The sequence below is a fragment of the Lytechinus variegatus genome, chromosome 10 (genome assembly GCF_018143015.1).
Source record: "Lytechinus variegatus isolate NC3 chromosome 10, Lvar_3.0, whole genome shotgun sequence".
NCBI lineage: Eukaryota > Metazoa > Echinodermata > Echinoidea > Temnopleuroida > Toxopneustidae > Lytechinus > Lytechinus variegatus.
In genome coordinates, this window is record NC_054749.1 from 8,388,453 (window position 1) to 8,414,970 (window position 26,518).

Here is a 26,518-nt window from a genome sequence, read left to right on the forward strand (position 1 = left end):
TTCTTCCCCAAAGTGCTAGATTTTTTATTTGGCGGCCATTTCAAAAGTGTATAGTTTTTTTTGGGACGCACTGTATATAACCCTATAACGTTACCCAACCGGCCTAACAAAATCCCAACCCAAGGGGCGCAGCTGGCCATGAGCCCCCTTTTGAGAGGGAAGACTTTTTTTTTTGCTTGCCAAATTTTTCCTCAAAAAAACATGCCCCCTTTTGGAAAATCCTGGAGCCGCCCCTGACCCCAGTGGAGGCTGGCTACGCGTGCTTCCATCAGCATCCCCATAACCCTGCTTCCCAAGCTAGGGCCATGATGATGATGATCATCGGCACCCTCATCATTTTCTTTCTTTTTATTATTATCAATATCATCATTGTTTTGGCTGCAACATCGTCAATCATCATCCTCCATTTGGAGGATTATTTTGCGAGCTAGATTTAAAAAAATGAAAACCCCATGTAATATGTTGCCCATGGTAACCAAATATACAGATAAATATTTTTACAAGTTCTGGATGTTTATACTGCTAAAAGTATTTCTAAAAGAATGTGCAGTCATTGAAATTCATGGGGCTGAGTTAGAGAACATTTTAATACCCATACATGCACCAAACTGACAATAAATATCTATATTTGAAGAAGGGGGGGGGGGGAATTCACAGCCATGGAATGTGTAACTTTTGAAGTTGAAGCCCACCCTAATAAAAAGTTGATATGAATAACAAGAGAAAAATCCAACGTTTAAGCCGAACATTGAAAATTTCATCAAAATCAGACATAAAATAAAAAGTTATGACATTTTAAAATTTTGTTTAATCTCACAAAACAGATATATGCACATTCTGGTCAGTATGTGAATGAGGGGATTAATGACGTCATTCTCTCAATATTTCTTTTGTATTTCATTATGTGAAATATGACATAGTAAAATTTTGTATTCATTGTCATGTCAAACAGTTTTATTCCTACCTGAGCATGTAGAATTACCAATGTTTTAACATTTCATGTTTCAGTCAAGTTGGTATTTGTCATCAAATAATGTAAAAATGAAATAATGTATAATTCAAACAATAAAAAAACAAAAGTACATAAGTAGTGAGTGAGGGACATTATCGACACTCATTTGCACATCACTGAGTTGTGCCTATAATGTATAACTGTTATGTGAAAAATAAGTAAACGCGTTAAATTTCTTATTTTACATCCGATTTTGATGACATATTTAGCATTGTTTTTTTTTATTTTTCTGAATTGATTCAAATCAACATTTTTCTGGGGTGGACTTGACATTTAAAGTTATCTCTTCTACTTAATTATTCCGTTTGCAAGATGAATTTGAAAGCTGAGCCCAAATAACAATGACACATGACAAACTAAATTACAAGATTATACATCCAACATTAAAACGAGCTAAATTTAGCTAACTATTGGTGAGAGACAAAAAAGTACAATTTAAAAGTTCAGAAAAGGATTCAATGTATTTGTCAAAGAGAACATTTTATTGAATATTATTACGAAGGAAACAAAGAATGAAAATAGAACACTGAGCAAAAACATTATACAGAATCTCTATATAAAATATTATCACTAAAAAAATTGCATAAATTTGTTAACAGTATACATAATCTGTAGACCCTATATAAAATATTATTAAAAAACATTGCATAAATTTGTAATTGCATTCTGTACAAATGACTTGTTCCATAATTGAATGCATAATATTTCATTTTGCTACATATATAATTTCATAGCCTTAATTGCTATATTTTTCTGGTCCCTTAAAAACAATTTATTACTTCTTCCTGAAATTCAGCATCTAGTACAAGGTACAATGTAAAACACAATTATGCAATGATGATATGCATTATAAATAAGTACAATTACAATGTTCACCCAATTTTTGTTTGTGTATTTTTCCCCAGCAAGAAATTTACCCACATTGTGCTGCACTCAACCCAGGTGAGGAGAATGGGTACCAGGCAGGAAGCAATTCCTCCAATGCCAGCTAAAGCACCAGTAGGCAGTACAGCTATAGCCGATGTAATACTAGCAGCGCTTTAAAAATCCAGCTATTATTAGATAGATGAGGATCATTGCTGGATCTCTAGGTACATTAAAGTAGAAAGCTAGCTTACATCTGATTTCAAATATTGCCTTGGAGCAAATTATGCAGCAAGATTGATAACATTAAATATTATGATATTCTAGACCTGTCAACCTCTGGGAATGAAAAATTGTATTCTGTGTTAAAAAAAACTGTATTTTCCCCCCAAAAAGAGTATTTCATAATAAAATGCGTGGCGCTCAAGCTGTATGAAAGCTACAATGCGCACTGCTCTTGCAGATGAAAAAAAAACATTGAAACATGTGTATATCTCACCCTGGTTTTAACAAAATGATTGAAAATAAAACCAAGTTGTCTGAAATTACATTGATCTTATAACCATATTTGTGTAAGTTTTATGAAACAGAGACATATAGAGATGATTTTTCTGAATAAATTACAATCTTTTTAACCAAAAATATTTTTTAAAGAAAAAACGTGCTGCCGTATTTTGGTTGTAAAAACGTACTGGTTGGCAGGTGTGATATTCCTCTGATCAGGGCCCTGTGTCACAAAAACAATTCTGACTGGTTTCTGGTCAGCGTTGGAAAGCAACAAGCATGTAATCTTGACCGGCACTGCCTATAGGGATTGATCGTAAACCTTTTATGTAGCCTTGGGTTACGCAGCACAAAGGTAAGTGATTAATCATACGCTTGATTTTTACAATTGATTGTATACTGTAGTCATTGTAATCAATCGCAAATAAAAATGTTGTGCGATGATTGCTAAGCTTTGTGTCATCGGCCCAGATGTTTTTCATCCTTCTTTCCTGTTATAATTAATAACACCTATTTACGAATTTCCCCATCCCTTAAGTTTTTTTTTTATTTCAGACAGATTTGTGAACAATTTGAAATTCTGTTTATATTTCAATTTCATCATACTTTCTCAATAATTTTTAGAGCCTTCTGGAAATGCGCCCGTTGAGCATGTACTTCACATGAGTGGGTATCAGACCGATGGAGACAAATACTGCATCCTGACATTTCCAGCCAATTTAATAGGTATATATGTGTGTGTATACATGTAGGCCTATATATAAAGATAAACTACTTATGTAAAATTGCAAAATTTACCTTGAAAAGCACAAATTCAAGTCATAATCCTCTACATCCCAACTGTTTAGGGCATAAACATTCATATTACCTAGTAATAAAGTGAAATTGTGACATTAACTGACATCAACATTAATTGTGACATTTGACATTAATTGAGATATTAACTAACAGTAAAAATATACTTTAAATATATATATATAAAAAAATCTGTTATTGCACTAAATACCAACAACTAATAGAAACAAATACATACATTTATCAAAAATGTAACCAAAACCTGACACACTAAAAATATTACATTGTGATTCACTGGTATAATCATAGTTTTCAATTATCCGATTAAGAAATTATTCCTTACTTTGAAATGAGTATACTTCTGAAGAAAAACATACAATATCAACTCTAATATTTGTATAATATGAGAAAGGTATCCACTCTTATGACAACAAGTATAAGTTAACATCAATGGATTTATGAATAAAGTTGGTATAACTTTTTCAAGAAAATTCTAAGAATTTCTAAAAATACAATTCTTCTCAAATAAAAGTCCTCAAAATATTTCCACAAAATATGTATCCGGTTAACTATGTTAGTTTGGCACTAAGACAAATAATAGAGAATAACATTTTATAAACTGCAACATGTTCATGATTAATGTTACATTTTCAATATTCATGCAATAGAATTGATCCCAATAGCAGAATTGGTCAAAGAAATGAAATTGCTATTCCTCATTTTACAACTATGATTGGACATTGCAAGCCTAAAAAAAGAAAGTAAAATTTGGTCACTGAATCCTTTTCAAAAAAATCATCTTGCACTAAACGATACTTGCTTGCCTATCTCTCTCTTACCTTTTAATCCCCATTTGAAATCATCATCTCTCCATCTTCTACTCTCAGTAAATATATGACAATAACCTAGTATGTGGGTGTTTCATAAAGCTGTTCTTAAGTTATGAGCAAATTTACAAACGACAGTTTGCTCCTCATATAGGTATACAACATACTTGTGTTTGGCTTTGAGTATTAATGTACCAATTATGATTATGCTAATCATTATAAAGATATGTCATCAAATCTATTTCAGTCAAGTTCAGTTATACAGTTATGCAATCAAATAGACACATGAATATGTAATATCGTGTTACAATTTAAGAAAATGCATACTTCATGTAAATTAGAAGTCATGTTTTGATCAAAGCAAGGCGAGTTCACGGTCACTCTTTATAATATTAAGTGAGCACCAATCAAAGTATTAAAGCTGTGGCATAGAAAAAATCAACACATCACATTTTCTGAACAGTTAGTATAACCAGGTCCTCATCTACTTTCTTAACTAGCTTAATAATGGTAACCAGTGTAGATGAAACCAGTTTTACGTGTAATGGGAAAGCTTGAAGTGGTCTTCCAATCCTTCTTCTCCTCCTCCCTCAACTCATTTCTCTCATCAAACAATTCAAAATATAATTACAATATCAATTAATATCACAATGGATTCATGATTAAAAAGCCAGCCATTTCCTCTGCCCGATGATGAAGTTCTAATGCTGCATAGCGAGGGCTGTGCAATGAGCGACCTATTGCTGACCTTTCACCTTTTATCATACACTTTTTTTTTTCTTCACAAGATGGTACAAGTCTTACTGGGTGAGGCCTCTCCTTCATAAATTGGCACAGAAACCAGATACTGCATAAATTATACAAAGATAAAAAGGATTCAAAAACAAGGTTATGACTATTAAAATCATTTCTCTGCATGTTTTCTGAAGTCCAGTTTAACTAAGGCCATGGTCTAACTTTGTGTCACATTTATGGGAACTGCATTACAACATTTTATGTTCCCTATCTTTACTTGGTTCTTTCCTAATTGAAAACGAGAACTATTCCATTTATGCAGATTCCCAGTCTGTTGTGAATGATTTGAGTGTTAAATAGGCTGACAAACTGAACTTGTACTGTTAGAGATACCAGTAAAAATTGGCTTTCCACAGATTAAGAATTTGAATTAAACCAGAGTTCAAAATACAGGTTGTAGTGTATTGGTACAGCAACCAAACATGATTTATTTTAAACAAAAGTGAAAATGAAGTAAAATTTTGACTAAGGGGTAATCTATTCATGACTGCAGATTGGCGCGGTGTCCCTGGTTATGAATTCCCTGTTTCCAATCGAACGTGACTGGGCAACTGCTGTCCCATTTCTCGTTTCTCTGTCTTATGACCCTACACACACTCAGATTGCCTTTCTTTCAAGTTCAGCCAAGGCTAGACTCAGAAGCTTTGCTTCTATTATCCTTGGCCACAACATTACCTTTCTATACTTCTACCGCTACCTGGACTGATTACTCAAGGCAGGAAAGTAAGGGTAATATCATAAATGGCAAATTTGAGCATCTCTGAAGTTGCACTATACTCTGACACTGAAATTTAGTGTTGACCATAGGTATTTGAAGGGAGTGACACATGAATAAGAATGGCACAACAGATCACAAAAATCAAACTCATTATTGAATATGTTTTAAAAATCTGAACTTTCATCCAAACAATCTTTGCCAAAGTAGTATCACTAACCTGATCTAATACTGATGTGCATTCAGAATCTTCTTTGAGAGTTGCAAGCTCATTCTGTAGTTTGACAGTGTTCACAAGGGCTGGCCGAACACGAGGTGGATCTTCAACGGTGATATTCCTATGATAAAAAAAATTACCAATTACATATTAAAGTTTAAAGTTCAATGATGATGATGACAATGATCTACAGCATTTGCATTACGCCATGTTTCTGTTAAAATCATTGATAGGCGCAGTTCTCCCAGCTACTTATTTATACACATCTGCTGAAATAAGTGAGTTTGGTACATGTTTCATCAGTGGTACTGGATCGTTTTCATCAGACAAACATTAGGAGGGTCAAACCATTGTTTACACACAATGGCCCATATTCTGAACTCGGGTTTAATTCAATCTCTGGTTTAAAGGTGCAGTTTGGTTATGGATAGCCAATTGTGACACAAATCTCTATAAAATAAAAAGGGTTCGTTTAGCAGCCCATCTGTCACTCAGGTTACTCATAACTGTCAGAGAATAATAACTGAATTGTTTTTTTCAGCCATGATTGCATGACAATACAGTACGGTGATTAGAAACATACATTGTTCACAGAACTTTTTTGGCACCTCATAACTTTATTTTGACTCCTCATAACTTTAACACAAGAGTTTAATAGACCATGGCCTAAATTACACCACACTTTAGAATACGGGCAAATGGTTCACCTATTGTGTCACCAAAGGGCCGTTTTTCCATATTTCTAGACGGCTATCAAGTAAAAGATTTCAATTAAGTTGCAATTTAATTATAACATTTGTTTATTATTGCTATTTCATTAGGTTTAATACAGGGATACATTCTCAAACCATAACATAAAAACAATTACAGTCAAGCATAATCATCTTGAAATGATCTTCCAAAATAATGCAGTCAGACCTGTGGTAGTGGCCACCTTTCTATAGTGACCAATAAAACTGATTCCCATGGAGGCAGATTGTGTGTATAAGAACCTGTCTATAGCAGCCACCTGTCTATAGTGACCACTAAAACTGATTCCCATGGAGGCAGATTGTGTGCATAAGAACCTGTCTATAGCAGCCACCTGTCTATAGTGACCACTAAAACTGACTCTCATGGAGGCAGATTGTGTAAGAACATAGCAGCCACCTGCATTTTAAGGCCATATTTTGTGCTTCTCTTGTGTGGCCACTATAGACAGGTTTCACTGTAAAAAAAAGATATCAATTTTTTTAGTGTGCTTATTGAACAATCTACTCACCTCCTTGATTTGATCGAGGATATGACAACCTGAGCAGCTTCAGTCAGAGGGTGTAGCTCATCTGGGGACACCTTTGGCAAGTTGGCTTTACCAATATCATGGCGTATTTTGTCAATTCCTTCAGGTGATCTGATGTCCTGAATCCCCAAGAGATCAGCCCACATGGCGTCCCAGGTGTTGACTGGGTACCCCACCAGCTGGAAGTAGGTGGGCCGCTTTGGCAGGAGGGCCACCTGGACCGGAACAAGGAGAGGTGCTTCCTCAGGGCTTACGCGCTGCCTCCAAAGACCTATGTGGAACTCCTCGACATGCTGTGGTGACTCAATGTACTGCGGCGACAGGAGAGCGATGATAGCATCTGCTTCCTCAAGGCTATCAAGTCTCATCTGCTCTGTCTCAAATTCAGACTTGAGAACAAGGTTAGGGACATACGTCTTGAAGAGCTCCTTGAGGAAGTGGACGAACTTGATGTCAGTCTGGTGGTAGCTAATGACAACAGTTTCCGACTTGGAAGTCTTCTCTGATTTTGTTGCACTTCCAGCACCACTGTGCGTGAGTGCAGATTTAACAGCCATGTCTGCTTTCTCAGCAACACCAACATTCACTAACGTCTTTTCCTGTTCATCGGGCAGTGCTTCATTTTCTTCATCTTTCACTGTGTCCTTCTTTCCATCTTTCACCTCAAGACCCTGGAGATCTTTGCAGATATTCCTAGCTTCTTCTTTGCCATCTAGACCCCCTTCAATGCAGGTATCTTCCTTCATTTCCTCTTCCTTGTTGTTCTTTTTCTCTCCCTCTGCATCTTCACAAATTTCTTTGGCCGTGGTCCTATCTTCATCATCTGTTAGCTTATCCATCGTAGGTGGGAATATCTTCACAGATATAATGGTTTTCCTGTATTCAGCCCAGAACCGTGCTGCTCTCAGTTTCTCCATCATATCCGGGATGTTCACCTGATTGTCCTACAGAAAATATGAACAAATCTGCTATCAGAATCATTATATACATCTGGTGGTATCTCAAAACTATACCTACCACTACAAACAGAACGACAAGGATTTCAGTTAACGCTTGGGTAGTCCAGATTGGACATTGATGTATGGAAACTCTCTTTCCCAAAGCTAAGTTAACATTGAGGGCCAGTGCCAGAGGAGATGGGGGGAGGGGGAATTGGCATTGGACTATAGATTGGGACTAAGCAGGCACTCTATGTTAGCATTGGGAAAGAGAGCTTTCATTCATCAATGTCCAATCTGGACTAACACTTGGGCGGCTACAAATCTCTCATTCACAATTCATAACAAAGATAATGTATAAAAAGACTTCATTTTAGTCGATTTGTATTCATAGATTTTCTTGTCTTGTTATTGTTTTATATTTCTTGGACATATTTCATTGCAGATCAAAGGCGTTCCAATGTTGTTCTGGGAGATACCAGGTAATAAGAGGAGCAGATTGGTGAAAATTTGATTGCTATCAGTCGAAAAAAAAGATTAAGTTAATCCAAGGCCATTGAAGGCTATGATGATGGGTGCCCCTGCTGACAGCCCTTCATGCCCCTTCTATTGGCCTTGGAGATTTGTTGTGCCTTTTAATTTTTACCTACATGTATATGTGCATAACATAGAAAAATGGCCTTGCCATGAAATTATTCAAATCTATGGTCTGCAAATGGCATCTACAGTTGTCAAGTAATATTTAGCAAGGCAAGTTCTTGAAATATTCATTAAAGCAAACATAGTGGCTCAACTTTACAAAGGTGGTTTCAATTGTACCAAGGTAAAATTGAAACCACCTTTGTGATAATAGAAGGAAACTAACTGGATTCTTGGTGAGTAGTGTGTCAAGGTGTAGGAATGAGCTGGTATCGAGCCAAGACACCACAGCAGAGCAGATGCTGTTGACAGCGTCGTCATAGGCACCAGGGCGAGCATCTAACATGGGGATGTGTGATATCTTGGCAAAGTCCTCCTCGATGCCGTCACAGATACAGACTGGTATCAGGTGAAGAGGATCCTGTGGGTGATAATAAATCATTCAATGTTTCTGAGGACTGGAAATGAAAGTCCATTTGAGGTTTCAAGGGGATGATTCATCCATATTTTGTCTTGTCAACCTTTAGCAAAACATTTTTGCACACTGCATTGGTGCAAAAAACTACCTCATGCAATGCTGTCATGCATGCTGCTAAGGGCATTTTTGCGCACATGAAAACTAAAGGGGCCAACAATTTGCGTGTTTAGTAAGTCACATGCCACCAATGTTCATTACCACAAAGAAGCATTATGCCCCTCTGGATTAGTGTCCAGACTTTGAAACAGAGGGTCGTGGGATCAAATCTCAAGCCATGGCATGTTTTTCTTCAGCAAGAAATTAACCCACACTGTGCAGCTCGAGCTAAAGCTGGGATAATAATAATAATAATAAACCTCGGAATAGATTATACGTAGACAGATGGCGCTATATAATTGCATATTATTATTTTTACATGTGAAGAGAACCCAAAATAATGTAACATGTCTTTGGAAACTGAACAGGTCAACAATTTGTGTGTTTCATAATTCATGCACCACCAACATTTATTACGGGCCTGTGTGGGGCCTGTGTGCTGGGTCGACAAGTTACATGTATATGAAGTGTATATAGAACACACCATGGATGAGAATTTAAATATTTAATATATATTTTACATGAATGATGTCACAACAATTTACGACTCCTAACACATCACTTACTTGTGAGAGATGTTTGACTTGGGCTAGACTATACTCCTCCATACACACAGCTGATCTGAGATACTTGGGTGATATGAGAGCGATCATGCAGGATGACCCATCAATAGAGTGGTACAGTGTCCGTTGCCATTCATGACCTGTACAGATAAAAAAAACAATATAGAGGTGTTGTAACTCTGAGGATAAGTCTCCGGACTTTGAACCACGAGGTCCGGGGTTCAAATCCCAGCACAGCACTTGCATCCTTTGGCAAGGAGTTTATCTACATTTGCCACTCTCCACCTAGGTGTATTAAATGGATACCCAGTAGGAAGGTATTCCTTGAATGCAAGAGTGTCTGATCAGGATTTGTATTGAGGGCTATATAAATGTCACATATTATTATTATCCAACTTCCTTCTGCAATAGGCTGCACTTAACCTAGGTGAGGTAAATGGGTACCGGCAAAAGTAATTCCTCAAAGAGCTATGAGTACCAGAACCGGTAGATTAGCTGAACCAGGGAAATATACATGTAAGAGTGCCTTGAGTACCTACAAGGTGGATATGAGTGCTACATGTATACAAATATGTTATATTATTATTACCAAATTTGGTTCTTTCTGTTTACATGTACTGTACATGTAGTAAGGATTTGATTTGGAGTTTACTTTGGGTTAGCCTCCAGATTTTCAAGCTTCATAAATGTAATAGTGGCTATATAAGAAACTCCGGTTGCTAAACCCCAGCTTTTCCATAGCTGTTGATGAGGAGCTTTAGCATATCAAGAAATACATTACTGCTGAGAAGCCATTTATCCCACATAGATTGAGTGTAGCAATATGTAGAACAATGCCTTGCCAAAGGATGTTTAATGCTGCATCGAGATTCAAAATTGAACTTTGTGATCTACAGTCCCAGAAAGGCCAAGTTCAAAGACCAGCTACGCGTGAGATTTTCTGTGAATCTGAGTGAGATCACAGACATTGTGTACAATGTATATGGGGAAAGGCTGTGGTAGTTGCGTGAGACAGAGATTTGAGGGGCTGAACAAGAGTCCAAAATGCTTGAGTTTCAGGCATAATCTGTGAGACTTGGTAGCTCTGCAGTCCAATGACATCAACTAGATCATACCACCCCTAAATATATGGATTCTTTGTCCATTGGAGGCAGACAAGAACAGGGGTAGGGGGAACATTTCATGAAGCTGTTATAAGCTACTGAAATCCTTGAACCCGATTGGCTCGGGATGAATACGTCTGAAAATCAAATACAATTTACTTCATGAAACACTCCCTGGATCCCCCATATTCTTACCCCTCACATTATGGATTTGCACAAAATTAGGTATCAAAAATATTATAGCTCAAATAATATCATGTCTCTATTTGTCAAAAGTTCACACGATGATTGCATCAATTTCAGACACTTTGTATGCAAAGTTTCAAACGGAATCATACAGTATCAAGATACATGTACTTTCTTGAACCTCCATCCTCTAGTATGAATAATATATTTGAAAAATCTCATTTAAAGACGAGATTAGAAAAGACACACAAAAAAACCTGTAACTATTTACAATGTCCAACTTTTCTGAGACAGCCACTAATCTCTTGATCCTATTACACAAACAGAATACAGATACCAGTACATCAAATGCAATTACGTTTCATCAACAATACAAAACACCACAAGACATACATATATAAAATTGATAACTCATGAAAAAAGAAAGTGCATAGGGTAATGACATTAGAAGAAAGTGCACATGTATATACAACAAAGCAGGGTAGGAAATAATGTTTGCTTGTTAGGGGCTATTTTTCCAAAATGGGGCAAATACAGAATTTTAGGGGCTACTAGTATTTTGTTCATTTTAAGGGCAACAAGCAGTTATGTAGTAAATGGAAATATCACTATCATGCCATGGTAAGAACATAATCTTGAATGTTGATTGTGACAGATCTTGGGGGCGATTCTAGAAAGAATGGTAGCCCCAAAGCATGCATTTTGGGGGGAATTCACAGGCGTTTGGGATGTCACGAGGACGAAATCACCCGTCATCCTCACGCATTTCATATGCTGCAACAGCGTGATATAGTGTGATGTAATCTAGGTATAATGCATTGATGATATACCAAGACATATGGGTGGTGTTTCATAAAGCTGTTTGTAAAGTTATGCACAACTTTCCACATGATTGAAACCTGTTTATAGGTGCTAAATCAGTTTCATAGGGAGATCATTTAGCACAAGAAATGGTTATCATTTGTACATGTAACTTACGAACAGCTTTATGAAACGGTCCTCTGCTTTTTTTTAAATATACATAATGAGAATGAGAAAGTCAGAGAGAGAAAGAAAGAAAGAGTGAGAGAGGGAGAGAGAGCACCCCCTCCTGTTTAAGATAAAAGAAAATGGATTAATTTCATGTTTAAAAGCAATTACATGTAGGCAACATAATGCATTATCATGCACATGGGTCTTGTTACACAAAGCTTAGCAAGTCTTCATACAATTGATTTTTAGCAATGATGATCGCACATTCTGCTCAATACAATCAATTGGAAAGCGTTCTTCAATCAATCACTAACATTTGTGATACAGTGCTGAAAAGAAGAAGGGGGTCGATACAAAATATATCCAATGCATCAAATTAAATTTCTATCAATTGCATCACAAATGGTTGTGCCTTGTGAAAAAAGACTAATCATGAAAAAGACAAATGGAGAGTAAAACATTTTCAGAATTGGCGGCAACACACATGACAAGAGAAAGGGAAAAAAGAATCCGCAAACTTACAAATGGATTAGATGTGCATGTGCAAAAAACAAACTCCACTTGGAAAGGCAATAGTAATATTAAAACAGAGACAACAATTATTGCAGTTGGTGAAGATAGCAGGATGAAAGCAGTGATACAGGCATACGGAGAATTGCATTAGAGGAGCATTGAAAATCTACGAGTGGTATGAAAAGTATACAAGGCTGAACTCAAAGGCCTGTATTCTTAAGTCAGGTTTAATTTAGACCATGGTCTAACACTGCGCTAAAATTATGGGAAGCTAAATGTGTCAAAATTTTTATTAAGTTGCATAATTCTTATGTTTGCTGTGCTCTTTCCTGATTCATCGATGGTGAAGACAATCATATATTTATACTTCCTAGACAATTATGAATGATTTGAGAGCCAAATGAACTGAAATATGTGACATCTCTACTGTTCGTGATTTATGTAACAATTGGCTTTCCATTCTTAAACCACAACTTGAAACCCGAGTTTAAGTTAAACCCGACTTCAGAATGCGGGCCAAAGACAAGTTAAGTATATCATGTGCATTTGGAACATGTAGAGTGAGCAAGTGCATGTAGTCTACAGAATGCAAATGGCTAAAGACTGAAGTAGAAATGCGTTATTAACATGGGTTATGTTTGGTGTGATATAGTGAGAGAGGAAAGTGCAGAGGAGGAAACCCTCACCAGTCTTCAGCTCCTGTATGTCATAAAATATCTTAAGCTTGGGGTTTAGCTTCTTCAAGCGGTTGACGAGGGGCGTGGCCCGGTCTGTGTCGGCATGGCAATACGACACAAAGACATCGTAGTGGTAGGGATCCGTAGAGGCAACCTTGACCACTTTGTCTGTGGCCGTGAGTGATTTGACCAATTGTCTGCATGCCTGAGCAATGCTAGAGTCCATGTTTTCCCTGTATTGTGCAATGTCATAGTCGGGCCACAAAATGAAGACAAACAAACAAAACAAAGAAAAACAGCTTTAAAGAAAAATAATACTTTTTCATATGGGTGCTAAAAAGCACAGAATTTGGCATGCAATTTTTAAGAAAAAAAAAGAAACCAGTAATTGAAAGGCACAATATTTTAAAAGACTACACGGTCAGAAATAAAAGTGCATATAAATCATTTTTCTATTGAAGAAAAAAATGAGTGTAGGGGGCAGGGAAGTGGCATAATAAGCACAATAATACATCATCAATGGTGCAATATACACACAAATATCTTACTACACCAATGCACTTATTTGTCAAACAATCCAATTTTTTATCAAAAGACTGCACTATCAAAGCGGACCCCATGTGTATTTCTTCATGAAAGTGATGATTACATGTAACAATTCACCTTCAAAATTACAGGCCATAGACAAGGCATACATTGTAACATCACCAACTATTACTGAAAGCTAGAAGGGTATGAATGTCTCATGTGTAGATCACCCTTTTTCCACTCTTAACTATAAACTGAACAGCCGAATAAAAATATAACCTTAATTCGCAAAAATAATGTGCATCAATTGTAGGGTTTGAAAAATAAAAATATTTTGTTTTAAAATGCATGCGACATTGATTCACATTGATTTTAAATGGTTTAAAGGATTAAAAAGAAAATGCATTTAAAAAATTATACATGTACATCCCAACAGTGATTGATACGAAAACAAATATACCTGCAGTCTGCGTACTGCACAAGACCCATGTAAGTCGGGAGGGTCACGGTCTCCACAAAAAATGGCGCCAGAAGATTGCGATGCGCTTGCCTGTTACAACAGAGGGCTATATTGTACTGTTCCAAACAGGATTCTGAAGCCAGGTAGTTGGAGCTGAGGACTTTGGGGGTGAAAACAAAAGGAACATGCAAGCAAATTATAGTGAATAAGTTTGAGCTGCAATGGAACAATGTATGAGAGTATATAATTTGTTTCAAAGAGCAAGCATGCATTAATGTTATATGCGATTCATACTTTACAGGGGTTTCTAATCATTTCGAATCTACCCGAATTATTGTACATACATATGAATGATCTTCATAATCTGAAAATTAACAACTTTTTAACATTTTCTTTAAAGAGAAAAGTGGGTCTCTAAAAATTCTAACAGAACCTCAAACAATAACATGGTAAAAAATTGAAGAAGTTTTTATCCACAAAACTCACATATATAAATAAACCACATATAAAACCCACAACATGGGCTAAGTAACTATACCTGACAATCTCTTTGTCCTTCCTGAAATCATTTGTCTCTGTGTTTAAGTTTTATGAAAATTTGTTACGTTTTCAGATTTTCATGACTTGAGCAATTCATGAAGTAAAGAAAAACTGGAGAAACTTGGGTAATACACACACAAAAAAATTATTATATGGGATAGTTGACCTTATAAATGAATTATTCTTAATTCAGTGCCAGCCCATCTGACGCCTCACATAGTACTATCTGGCATCTTTATAAGTACCAGCATTAATCAGAGCTTCATAAAGCATAAAGATATACATTTCAACTTACAGATTTCCCAAGGCCTCAGACTTGAACAGGTGGTTATTAATGCTGGTATACAGCTTTCTAGTGAAATATCAAGTAAATGCCTGGTGGAACCTAACTTGCAATTATGTACTATGCTACTTTATTCTGCTTATCTAACAATTTCCCAAAATAAATGGCTGAGATGAAATTATCATATTTATATATTCATTTTTTTATATTCATGATGAAATAACCCAGCATCTAAACCTTCAACCCGTTTTCGCCTTCCACCACTATTGGACACATGAGATTGCAGTAAGCCTATTAGGGCACACAGATGCTGTGCTATGTACATGTAACCCCCCTCCATGAGAAATGACCGTGACAGGAGAGAGAGAAAAAAGCATGATTGTGAGAGAGCATCCATGCTCAAAGCTAGCTCTCCATGTGTCCAGCACATATCATCATATACATATATTTTTATTATGAAAAATGATGAAAATCCATATTTTATTGTTCAAAATATAAAATGAAATACTCTGAAAATTTGCTTTGCCCAATTGATGGAGGGCCCGGCAGCCACTGTGCAGCACCAGATCCAGGAGGCTCTATCTCTTTAATCGTTGAGCGCCAAAAAAGGGTAGCAGCAACTCCCATTTTTTTAACGTCTTTTGGTCTGACGCGGCCGGGGTTTGAACCCCCGACCTCCCGGTTGTGAGACAGATGCTCTACCAACTGAGCCAACAGACCGGTATAATAAATGTAAACCTACACATGAAAATTCCAATAGAAGATGGCTATACTAGATAATTGCATGAGGAAATGACAGGACCCTCCATATACTGACACCCCACGGTGACTCTCACCTGTGACAACTCTGGCAGACTTGGAGACCCACTCATACATCTGCTCCTGCCAGAAGACCTCTGTATCTACCTTCTGTCTGGCAGTGAAGATACGGATGTCTGGTTTCTCCTCCAGGAGCTGAGCCTGGATCTTATCAGCAATCTCCTGGTCCTTGTCGCTGAAGGACAGGTACACATCGTACTCCAAGGTCACCTCCTGCATACATTGACATGTTAGGAAAATTTCATGGCCTGTATTACGAAGTCTGGTTTTCACTTTAGACCATGGTCTTAATCAGAGCTATAATTATGGGAAGCAGACAAATGTCACAATTTAATTTTCATTGTAAACTTCAAGCCGCTTTGTGCTCATAATAGGTGGCTACCGTATTTTACCCAACTTACTTTATCACATGATTTATGTATAATATATTATCAGTCTCTGTCTATTCATCTCTTCGACTCTAATATTTAGAATGTATTCAGTCATAATTTTGTAATATGAAGATGTTGATTTATTTATTGATTTATGAATAAAAATGCAAAACTCCTGCAAAAAACCCCAAACAAACAGTTTAAAGCATGGGAACTCTTTGGAAGCTGACAAGAGGGTAAATGAGCAAAGGTTCCTTGCTCATTTGTTTTGAGTCTTACACCTTATTTGAAATACATACATGTAGAGGGGAAATGGTGAAAAAAGACAAAAGGGTAATCACTTTCTTAATCATACCTGTGGGATAAGATTAGCAGACTCGTATCTCGACTTGAGCTCTTCAAACTTGTCCAGGATGTCGCGATCCGCCCCTCGGAGGAAGTTGATCTCTCCGTCATCTTTGATGGTCGCGTAGACGACGATCTTGAGGAGCCTGATGGGAAGTCCGGCCTTGACCCAGCTGATCGCTGCTTGGATCATCCCCTCCAACATCACCCGAGGGTCATAGCCCTGTCAAGGGATGGAAGTGAGGTAAAGCAACTTGTCAAAAGTCTACGGTATGTGGAGCGTCGTGGCCAAGTGGATTAGTCTCTGGACTTTGAAACAGAGGGTCGTGGGTTCAAATCCTAGCCACGGCGTACTGTAGTTTCCTTCAGCAAGGAATTCATCCACAGTATGCTGCACTCAACCCAGGTGAGATAAATGGGTACTGGCAGGAAGTAATTCCTCAAAAAGCTGCGTGCACCTGAATAGGTAGCCTAGCTTAGCCGGGGTAATAATAATAGCAGGGCCAGCTGGGAGAACAGTTTTTGGAACTGAAGTTGCTACCCTGGGTAAATGTACCGTTATTATCATTATTATCATGCAAAACCTTTCAGCAGGGATCCTACCTTAAACAAGGTAGGTGACTTTTCATGGACACTTTCCTGAAGTAAACATTGCTTTGTCTATGATGAAATGAGAGTGGAAAATAAAAGCCACTTGCAGGATTCCTGAAGGTAAAAGTGGCTCCGACTTTTAAAATGGTGCCATACAGGTGTGTGCAAGGCTATCAACTACACTAGAGTATGGCAGACTAAACTAACTATATTATAACAAGAATGAAATAATAATCACATAATAACAATATGTTCATTTATATAGCGCTCTTACAATACATCATCGTTTCACAACGCTTAACACATTATAAATGTAAGAAAAATACAGAGAAGAGGGAGGAAACAAGAGAGAGAGAGACAGAGACAGACTGACAAAGAGAAAAAAAAGATAGAGTGAGATATACAATTCAAGAATTTAGGTATTGGGTGAGAAAGAAGGATAACTGTATACTTGAAGGATATACATGTAGGAAGTACAAAATGACAGAAGAAAAATAGATAGTGGAAATCTGGGAAAGATAGAGCCAAGTGGGAGGTGGGTGGGGAGAAAGAAAGACAGAGGGGGAAGAAAATCATCACAATTCTTCTGGTCTGTATGGCTTTAATTAATTTTATTCAAGGAGATGTTTATTCCGTTTTCTTCATCTATTTTTTTTTCATTTATGGTTGTTTTATTTTTTGCGGGATTATATTGATTTGGCTAAAGAATATTTTCAAATCAACATATACATGTAGGCCTACTACACTTATGAAAAACCAACACTGCAACAGGATAACATGCATCGCCATGACACATGCATAATAATGACCTTCATCTCAATTATCATTATGGTTTCAGAATGAATCACTTCCTGTAATTTTCTGGCTCTTCTTTAAGCAGGGGGTCTCTTAAGGTGTTAAATCAAATAAGAGACATATGATTATTAGTTTCTTAGTTTATAGGGGTTCTAAATGCAGAATATACATGTAAAGCAAATCAGATCTTGATTTCAGGTGACAAGGCAAACTATCACTTCTTGGCAAGCTGGATGTACTCCTATCTTCCGTCAGCTTCGTTTCATAAAGATAGCTAAATGTATATCCAGCTTACCTCGGAAGTGATAGTTTGCCCATCTCCTTCACGACAGTGATTATTTGCTTTAAAACTATCATTCATTTTATTTGCAATGCTGGTGTTGTGTAAGAAATTGTCTTTTTTGGACATTCATAATTATTTATTTGATAAATCACCAATTTTAGATTGCATTTGTGTTTTTATTTTTCATTGTGGTAAAGCGAGTGATTATTAGAGACCATGTACACAATAAATCAAGGACTGGTGGGTCAGACAGGAGCTTACAAAACACATTCACATCCGTAAACATATTATACATCTACATCCTTTGATTGACTTTGCCTGCTAGCCGGATACGTGCACCGTTTACTTAATCTACGCACTGATTGTACATCCTGAGCCAGGAAATAACATGGAAACGAGCACTAATGAATACAAGGTACATGTATTCAGGTCATTCAGATGTGCTTAAACACAGCACTGGTTTCATAACTTTTTTCTTTGAATTCTTCAGCAAACTTTTGAGACATGCATGTACATGTACTTTGTGTTGCCTAAGTATGCTGTTCTGAAGTTATGCGACAGCTTTAAAAGTTTGTCAGACTTTATATTAAATAGCTCAAAAACATGATTTCATACATGTTCGATTCCAACTGCAATTCAAAAATTGATCGTAAAAAAAATATTTTCTTTTGCTCATGATTGAAATAAAATGGCTGAAAATCATCATTGACAAAAACCCAATTGTTGATATAGAATCAATATGATACATAAAACATTTTGATAAGGTTCCATTTTTCAATGTAGGCTACATGTACAAGTACATTTGATCAGAATCCCCTAGAGTCTCTTTAAAAAAAATTGTAGTTTGTGGTCTTGATTACAGATTTACAGCCAAATTTTAAAATTCATATACTATTGATTCATTAATGAATTAGTTGCACAGCCCTAAAGATTGCATTATTTTCTACTTTATCATGCAAATTTGTTGAAAACATGCGAGCCCCCCCCCCTGTGGAAATACAAGACTAAAATACCTGATTGCCAGTGCTGAGTAAGGGAGTGATGACACTTGCATCTTTGTTCTTTAGGATAGGGACCAGGCATCGGAAGGCATGGCCGACTAACTCTTGAGGGCGCCCTGCACGACGTCTGATGACAAAATAGAAGGAAAATGCATAGACCATTTATTTCTATTAATTATATCTGTCAGCCTTTAGATACAAAATTGGAAGCACATCAAAGAGAACAATAATACTCTACCATAAACTGAAAACTAGAATGATTTGTATTTGAATGAAATAAAATTTCGTAAAAAATTTAGGCCCTTATTCTGAACTCCATTTAAATTTAATTTTCTGGTCTAAGTTTGGGCTTTACCTATAACGAGGCATAATTAACAAAAGTCTCTAATAGTGTTTATTTTACATTGATTGAGCCCTCACTCATCAGCCCATTGATAACTGTCGGGGGGGGGGGGAACTACTATGAAATATGTTGTAGTTTTCTTCAATATTGAGGAAATAACACTGTAAATATGTTTTTTAATATGTTAAAATATTTGGATGTATTCAGCTTCCCACAATGTTTTGGCACATAAAATAGAACACGGCCAAAAGTAAAATCATACTTCAGAATATGGGCCAAAATACTCATAGACAACTTAATAAATGTATTCAATTTCTTCATGCCATCTGCAATCTGCACTCAGAATCAGACTGTTTAAAAAAAAAAAGCGAACATGATGATGATAGTGGTGGTGATTATGATGATGAAGGGAGATGATGGTGATGATGATGACGATGGTGACGACTATGATGATGGTGATGATGACAATTTAATGATGGTGATGATGATATGATGATGATGATAATGGTGGTGGTGGTGATATTGATACTCTCCTTGAATATACTAGAAAGACACTCCACAAAAATAACAATTATGATGATGTGGATGATAGTAATGAAAAAGATAGTGATAAATGATGATGTTCATGATGATTAAGTTGATAATGATGATAATGGTGGTGATGATGGTGTAGTAGGCGGAGATATTTTCACTGGTTTATGTTACAAATAATACAAAAGGTTATTACCTCCTGCTTTCAAAGCAAAGAAGTCTATTGTAGGGTATCTTTGAAGGTAGTGGTTTGGACCACCAGCATGAATAAAGAGATCTGAGGTCTTCTTCCTTATCGTCAGCTAGCTTCCTTACATCAATGCCCAAGTTTTCATACAAAGCACCAATAACGGTGCCTGGCATCTTATCATAGTTATCTAGTCATTATGAAAATAGAAAAACATAATACCAAGGAGATAAGAAAATATGACTGAATGATTTTATAATATTGACATCCTGCAATGGTGCAAACCATTATCAATTGTCAATGAACCAATAGATAGCATGGAGGTTCAGCACTGCCACTTGCTGTGTTTATAAATATATAGCTGGGCTAGAAGTAGTATAATCGAGACAATGTTTTATTTTTCAAATTTCTTTTAAGCAGGGCTTGACATTACCAGTGGCCAAGGGCAACCAAAAAAAAGAGAGTCGACCACCAAACTTTTGTGAAAGCCCACACTTGGTGGCACAGTTAGGCTCCCAAAGTTTTGATAGATTGCAATGTTTTCTATTGTTTTAGGGCCACCATATTTGCTTTGCGGGCCACCAAAAATAAGAAACTAATAAATTTTGTGGACTGATTGGGCCACCATGAGTTATCTAGTCGTTTTATTACACATATCATACAAATAATGATTCGTGAAATTTATTGCATTTTTGGGGCTAAAAGTTTAAGACTGTCATAAAAAAAGAAAAGCTAATGTTGAAATAAGTTCTGATTTTCGAACAAAGATGATCAAGAATCTGCATGCAATATGAATCACTGATAATCAGGACTTCACTTTCTACATAAATTACATTAGTGGCAAGGGTACATTCAACATAGATCATAATAAATCTAACATTCTTTTTCTTATTATTATTATTATAGTCATATGACATACAAATTCACAATTTTTTTTCTCAGCTTTAAATTTTGCAGGTAAAATCTATATTTGAATTAGATAATAATCATAAAAATCTACTTAATAATGTCATGAAATAAATACACAAAGATCCTTTAAAGAGATCCTCAGATCTATGAACTTGTCTTCAATTGCTTGAATTACCATAACAAACATCCCTTTGACAAAACCTCTGTTACATTATGAATAACATATTCTGGTAATGTTTTATACTCACTCCCAAAAGAAGACACAAAAATGACATCCACTTTATCCTCTTGCTTGAGTTTTGTGATGTCCCCAAAACAGAGCTGAATGTTGCAGTCACCGCTTTGGGATTTCACTGAGATTGTGTCATAAAGGATCAGTCCTTGCCGCCGCTTCGGCATGATGCACACTTTTTCTTTTCACTACCTGTCTGATGCAAATCTAAGGATCAAATTTGAAAGGATCACTGTTTTAAAACAAGGTACTCTATTATTTTCCCTTTTCTATGTGTTGGTAAATTGTTAGTACGGTAAATTGTGTAAGTATTTTTACCATGGTATGGTATTTAGGGATTAGACCTCGATAGGCCAATGGCTTTCTGTCTTTCTTCCTCATTCACCATACAACGGTGATCATTGTTCATTATTCTGTTGTACAGTAAGCATTTTATTTGTATTTTGGTATTATTGTGCATTTTCAAAGAGAAGTGAAAAAAATGATTTTGAATCTGAAAATAACTGCACATATACATGTACTTTATATCTTAATTTAACAAATTATTTTTAATAGTACAGTAGACACTGCACAAGTCGACCGTCCCAAGTCAATTAATCGCCTGACTGGAAGTATGATTTCAGACCAGAATACATGTATACAAAATAATTGAGTTCTTAACATCTCCTATATGTGTAAGTCAAACTGGGGCCTGCTTCATTAAAATTTGTTAATATGCAACAACAGTTAAAAGTTACTGAAACGCTTAAGTCTGATTGGCTGATAGTAAATTTGTTTATAGAATCTGTTGCAACATGCACAAAATCAATTGATGTCCGAGTTTCGGAGCATTGCATGAATATTAGGCCCGTTTCGGGTACACGTGTACACGCACGGTCAAGTCAGTGCACGTGTACTAAATTCCATCACCGTGTACACGGTAGCATCTGCATAAACAAGCTCACAGCCTCACATTAAATCTTAGTTCTCAGACACTGCACATGTTTTAATTACTAATATGTCAACATATTTCAATTAATCCAGAGTGAGTTCACTTCCAAAATCGCCAATTTAATCCACATTCTTTCTGGAGACTCACGTTTTTGTACCACGAAATCGGCACGAAATGGGTCTGCTCCGGTCTCAAAAGCGTTGCTCAATCACACTCAGAGTCAATTTGAGAATCACCAATTGCGATAGCGATCATTACTACAACTTACGTGTTATACGCTCGCACACAAGCCTACAAACAAACGCTCTTCAAATTGGCAACATAATAATGAAAATTAATCGATAACTTCAGTTACACTTATTCTGCAGCGATCTGTGCATGGATGTACGGTACAGTATACAAAATGCGCATCCACCGAGCGTCGGCGATAGCTAGGGCCCTGCACTGATTTTCTTTTGCATTCTTTATTAATTTAATGCGCTGCTAAGCCGAGTAAACTTTTAATTTGCACCAATTTTTGTGGATTGATACTTCAAACTTCTCAGGTAAGCTTTAAAACCGTAACTTAGGCTATATAGACCCCTTTTTATGACATATTGATGCGGGTCCGTGTCGACATGAAAACAGAACTCGCACTCAGTGTTTACAACGTGTACACGTGTACACGACCGAAAAACACGCCGTGTACACGTGCATCAAAAATGGACTTTCAAAACGGGCCTAATGAATATGCATGAAATTTCTGAATCTCAATGATTTTTTAGTACAGACTATACCGAGTGATCCAATCACGAACCAAGATTATTTCATGTACATAAGACTGAATATTCTTCTCGCTAGCGATACTTCCACACACGGCCTGAATGAATTATTTTGATGACCATGTGGTCATGACGTAATCTGCACGATGGACCAATCAGTGTTTTTAAATGTATGCAAATGTTCATGAGTTAAGAAATGGCTTCAGAAATTACATGAATATTGAAAATAGTACAAGGGTTGGTAATGAAATTGTTTTCTTATCGGCAGACACTGAAAAGTTGTCATCGAAATCTAAATTGAACAATTGGATACTTAATCAGTGTATAATTTGCATACATTTGCAAGAATAATGATGAAAAGACTAAGATTAATGACTGAAACAATGTCCATATTATGTGTGTCAAATATTTAGATTATAAGCAGTGCAACAGGAAAACACAAAATATTTGGGACCCGATTTTTCAGGTACTTGTTGGTGGTTTGCATGTTAGATGCCCCAAGAAAGACCGGACTCTACACTTAATCAAGTTTTAAAATAGGCAGTTAACAAAATGGCAAAAAACATATTTTTGTCATTTTGACCATTCTCTGGCAGAAAATCTCCCATTTCTGGAAATTTGAATCAGCTGTACCTCGGCAAACACTGGTCAGATTTTGACCATCTTGGTGTCATTTTAAATCTTTTTCCTGGCAGTCTTGAACATCTAAATAATATAATTTGAATTTTCAGGTCGACACCCCTAATGTGGATCATCACAAGATGAGATTTAGATCTAATCAATGAACTAAAACATATTTCAACTTTCATCAAACTAATTGAGACTGTGTCGTCAGTTGCACTAAATCTTTAGCAGTCAAGTTATCAGAGAATGATGACATGCTCATCGGCAGGCCATTTTTTTGTTGTTCTTCCTGTTGGCCAATGAAGATCTAACCGGTAACCCAGGGAGCTCCGGCCCATGAACTCCCTGGGTTAATGAAGATCAAGAGTCGAAATAATCAATCACAGTAAATCACATCTCAGAATAGATCTAACTGTTAGACCAAAAGAAATTCATTATTTTCAACTAAGCCTAGAGTAAGCATGGTAAGGCCACTCCTAGACCAAAAGCTTCGGTCTCTGTTATGTTGGTTGTTCAGCTGAACTCCGTTGGCTTCACTCACCAAATACAGAGACCGAGGTTCTAGCGCAATCTGTACAGGGGACTCAATGGCCATATGTTTATGTACTTAATAAGATTGTATAAAATGGGGAAGTGAATTTGCACGACAGCCGAGGTAAGTCACTGTTTTTGTTCATTTTAACTTGATTTTTCTCGTTTTTTTTGCAATCAATGCCAAGAGGGAATATTAATTTGCATTTTGGTCACGTTCATTTTCAAAATTTTTATTCATTAAAGGTCAAGTCCACCTCAGAAAAATGTTGATTTGAATCAATAGAGAAAAATCAGACAAGCACAATGCTGAAAATTTCATCAAAATCGGATGTAAAATAAGAAAGTTAAGACATTTCAAAGTTTCGCTTATTTTCAACAAAACAGTTATATGAACGAGCCAGTTACATCCAAATGAGAGAGTTGATGATGTCACTCACTATTTCTTTTGTTTTTTATTGTTTGAATTATACAATATTTCAATTTTTACGAATTTGACAATTAGGACCTCCTTGCCTGAGGCACAAAATGTTAAAATAATGGAATTCCACGTGTTTAGGGAGGAATGAAACTTCATTTTACATGACAATGACGAGAAAATCGAAATATTTCATATAACAAAATACAAAAGAAATAGTGAGTGATGTCATCAACTCTCCCATTTGGATGTAATGGCTCGTTCATATAACTAATTAAACTATTTTGTTGAAAATAAGCAAAACTTTAAAGGCAGTGTATACAGCCACACGCGTGTGTCTTTACCATCCAGCCACACGCGTGTGGTTATATCCAGAACACCTATCTGTGGATACCGCCACAGCCCACACGCCGCCAGTAATAACAGTAAAACACATGTAGGTCTGACCGTCTATATCACGATCAAAATAACCTCATTTCTTCATTAAATTCTTACATTCTAAACCCCTTTGATCATGTTGATATCCTTAGATCATTTCAATTTCATTCTCACCGTCTTCTCTCCTTGCTTTTCTTGTCTTGTTACAAACGGTCGTCTGTTTAACAGCAAATTCTCTTTTTCTACTTGTGTCGATTCTGGCTTCCTTCGCGGTACGGTGGCAGACCCATACAGCGTTAGCGCAGCGCAGTAGACATACACAGTTTGGGTTACGTTTACGTTTGGTACGAATAATTTTCGTACCAAGCGTTAAGCATGCACGAATCCCGAGTTTCGTACGTACGCACGTACACGCACATAGCCTAGAGTCAGTAGAGAATCGACACAAGTAGAAAAAGTGTGGAAATTTGCTATTTAACAGGCGGCCTTTTGTAACAAGACAAGAAAAGCAAGGAAAGAAGACGGTTGTTAAGGCCCTAAACCGCAAATTGCACCTAAACCGCAAATCGCCGCCTAAGCTTGTAGAAAAAAGTATTTTTGAAACGAAGGACCTTGGATGAGTGGTTTCACTCCCCTGGTAACAAAAGCTTGAAAATTTTTGAAAATAAGCTACTATTACTACTACCACTACTACTACTACTACTCCTACTCCTATACTACTACTACTACTACTACTACTACTCCTACTCCTCCTACTACTCCTACTACTACTACTACTACTAAAACTACTACTACTACTACTCTTACTGCTACTACTACTTCTACTACTGCTACTCCTACTACTACTACTACTACTACTACTACTACTCCTCCTACTCCTACTACTACTACTACTACTACTACTACTACTACTACTACTAAAACTACTACTACTACTACTCTTACTGCTACTACTACTACTACTACTACTACTACTACTACTACTACTACTACTACTAAAACTACTACTACTACTACTCTTACTGCTACTACTACTACTACTACTACTACTACTACTACTACTACTACTACTACTCTTACTGCTACTACTACTACTACTACTACTACTAAAACTACTACTACTACTACTACTACTCTTACTGCTACTACTACTTCTACTATACTGCTACTCCTACTCCTACTACTACTACTACTACTACTACTACTACTACTACTACTACTACTACTACTACTACTACTACTACTACTACTCTTACTGCTACTACTACTTCTACTATACTGCTACTCCTACTACTACTACTACTACTACTACTACTACTACTACTACTACTACTACTACTACTACTACTACTACTACTACTACTACTACTACTACTGCTACTACTACTACTCTTACTGCTACTACTACTTCTACTACTGCTACTCCTCCTACTACTACTACTACTACTACTACTACTCCTACTCCTACTCCTACTACTACTACT

General features: G+C 36.6%; 1 protein-coding gene across 2 annotated transcripts in view; it reads right to left on the reverse strand.

The window, feature by feature from the left end:
• Positions 1-1,922: 1,922 nt before the first annotated feature.
• Positions 1,923-26,518, reverse strand: part of LOC121422331 — a 28,124-nt gene continuing 3,528 nt past the window's right edge. Inside the window, exons 2-13 of one of the 2 annotated variants that reach the window (XM_041617298.1) lie at positions 21,408-21,598; positions 20,260-20,440; positions 19,202-19,316; positions 16,530-16,742; positions 15,821-16,016; positions 14,162-14,321; positions 13,183-13,406; positions 9,726-9,862; positions 8,812-9,006; positions 6,991-7,952; positions 5,733-5,850; positions 1,923-4,849 (exon numbers count right to left, since the gene is read on the reverse strand). In XM_041617298.1, coding sequence (XP_041473232.1) covers positions 4,784-4,849; positions 5,733-5,850; positions 6,991-7,952; positions 8,812-9,006; positions 9,726-9,862; positions 13,183-13,406; positions 14,162-14,321; positions 15,821-16,016; positions 16,530-16,742; positions 19,202-19,316; positions 20,260-20,440; positions 21,408-21,558 — 2,718 coding nt within the window. In that variant the 5' untranslated portion in view covers positions 21,559-21,598 and the 3' untranslated portion in view covers positions 1,923-4,783. The remainder of the gene's footprint in view (positions 4,850-5,732; positions 5,851-6,990; positions 7,953-8,811; positions 9,007-9,725; positions 9,863-13,182; positions 13,407-14,161; positions 14,322-15,820; positions 16,017-16,529; positions 16,743-19,201; positions 19,317-20,259; positions 20,441-21,407; positions 21,599-26,518) is intronic. The other variant, XM_041617299.1, reaches the window with a different exon arrangement.